This window comes from Myotis davidii, unplaced genomic scaffold (genome assembly GCF_000327345.1).
Source record: "Myotis davidii unplaced genomic scaffold, ASM32734v1 scaffold590, whole genome shotgun sequence".
In the NCBI taxonomy this organism is placed as follows: domain Eukaryota; kingdom Metazoa; phylum Chordata; class Mammalia; order Chiroptera; family Vespertilionidae; genus Myotis; species Myotis davidii.
In genome coordinates this window covers 914,346-915,307 of record NW_006282381.1, presented here as the reverse complement: position 1 = coordinate 915,307, position 962 = coordinate 914,346, and the positions used below count along the sequence as shown (strand labels likewise).

Here is a 962-nt window from a genome sequence, read left to right as displayed (position 1 = left end):
GCCCGCGGTCGTCCCTCCCGAGCAGGTCGACAAGCCCTACAGCTGCCCCGTCTGCCAGAAGCCCTTCAAGCACCTGTCGGAGCTGTCGCGGCACGAGCGCATCCACACGGGCGAGAAGCCGTACAAGTGCACGCTGTGTGACAAGAGCTTCAGCCAGTCGTCCCACCTCGTGCACCACAAGCGCACGCACAGCTCCGAGCGGCCCTACAAGTGCGCCGTGTGCGAGAAGACCTTCAAGCACCGCTCGCACCTGGTGCGCCACATGTACGCGCACTCGGGCGAGCACCACCTGTTCCGCTGCAACGTGTGCGAGCTGCACTTCAAGGAGTCGTCGGAGCTGCTGCAGCACCCGTGCACGCCCAGCGGCGAGCGGCCCTTCCGCTGCGGCGAGTGCCAGAAGGCCTTCAAGCGGCCCTCGGACCTGCGGCAGCACGAGCGCACGCACAGCGCCGAGCGGCCCTTCAAGTGCGACCTGTGTCCCATGGGCTTCAAGCAGCAGTACGCGCTCATGCGGCACCGGCGCACGCACAAGACCGAGGAGCCCTTCAAGTGCGGCCTGTGCGAGAAGGGCTTCGGGCAGCCCAGCCACCTGCTCTACCACCAGCACGTGCACACCCTCGAGACCCTTTTCAAGTGCCCCGTGTGCCAGAAGGGCTTCGACCAGTCGGCCGAGCTGCTGCGGCACAAGTGCCTGCCGAGCGCCCCCGAGCGGCCCTTCAAGTGCTCGGTGTGCAACAAGGCCTACAAGCGGGCGTCGGCCCTGCAGAAGCACCAGCTGGCCCACTGCTCCCCGGCCGAGAAACCCCTGCGCTGCACCCTGTGCGAGCGCCGCTTCTTCTCGTCCTCGGAGTTCGTGCAGCACCGCTGCGACCCAGCCCGCGACAAGCCGCTCAAGTGTCCGGACTGCGAAAAGCGCTTCAAGTACGCGTCCGACCTGCAGCGGCACCGGCGCGTGCACACCG

At 67.5% G+C, this 962-nt stretch overlaps 1 protein-coding gene across 1 annotated transcript in view; it reads left to right on the top strand.

Annotated features, from left to right (window-relative positions):
- The window catches only part of ZNF319 (zinc finger protein 319), a 3,555-nt gene that overhangs the window by 329 nt on the left and 2,264 nt on the right, over positions 1-962 (top strand). The window contains exon 2 of the mRNA XM_006752898.1: positions 43-948. Coding sequence (XP_006752961.1) covers positions 43-948 — 906 coding nt within the window. The remainder of the gene's footprint in view (positions 1-42; positions 949-962) is intronic.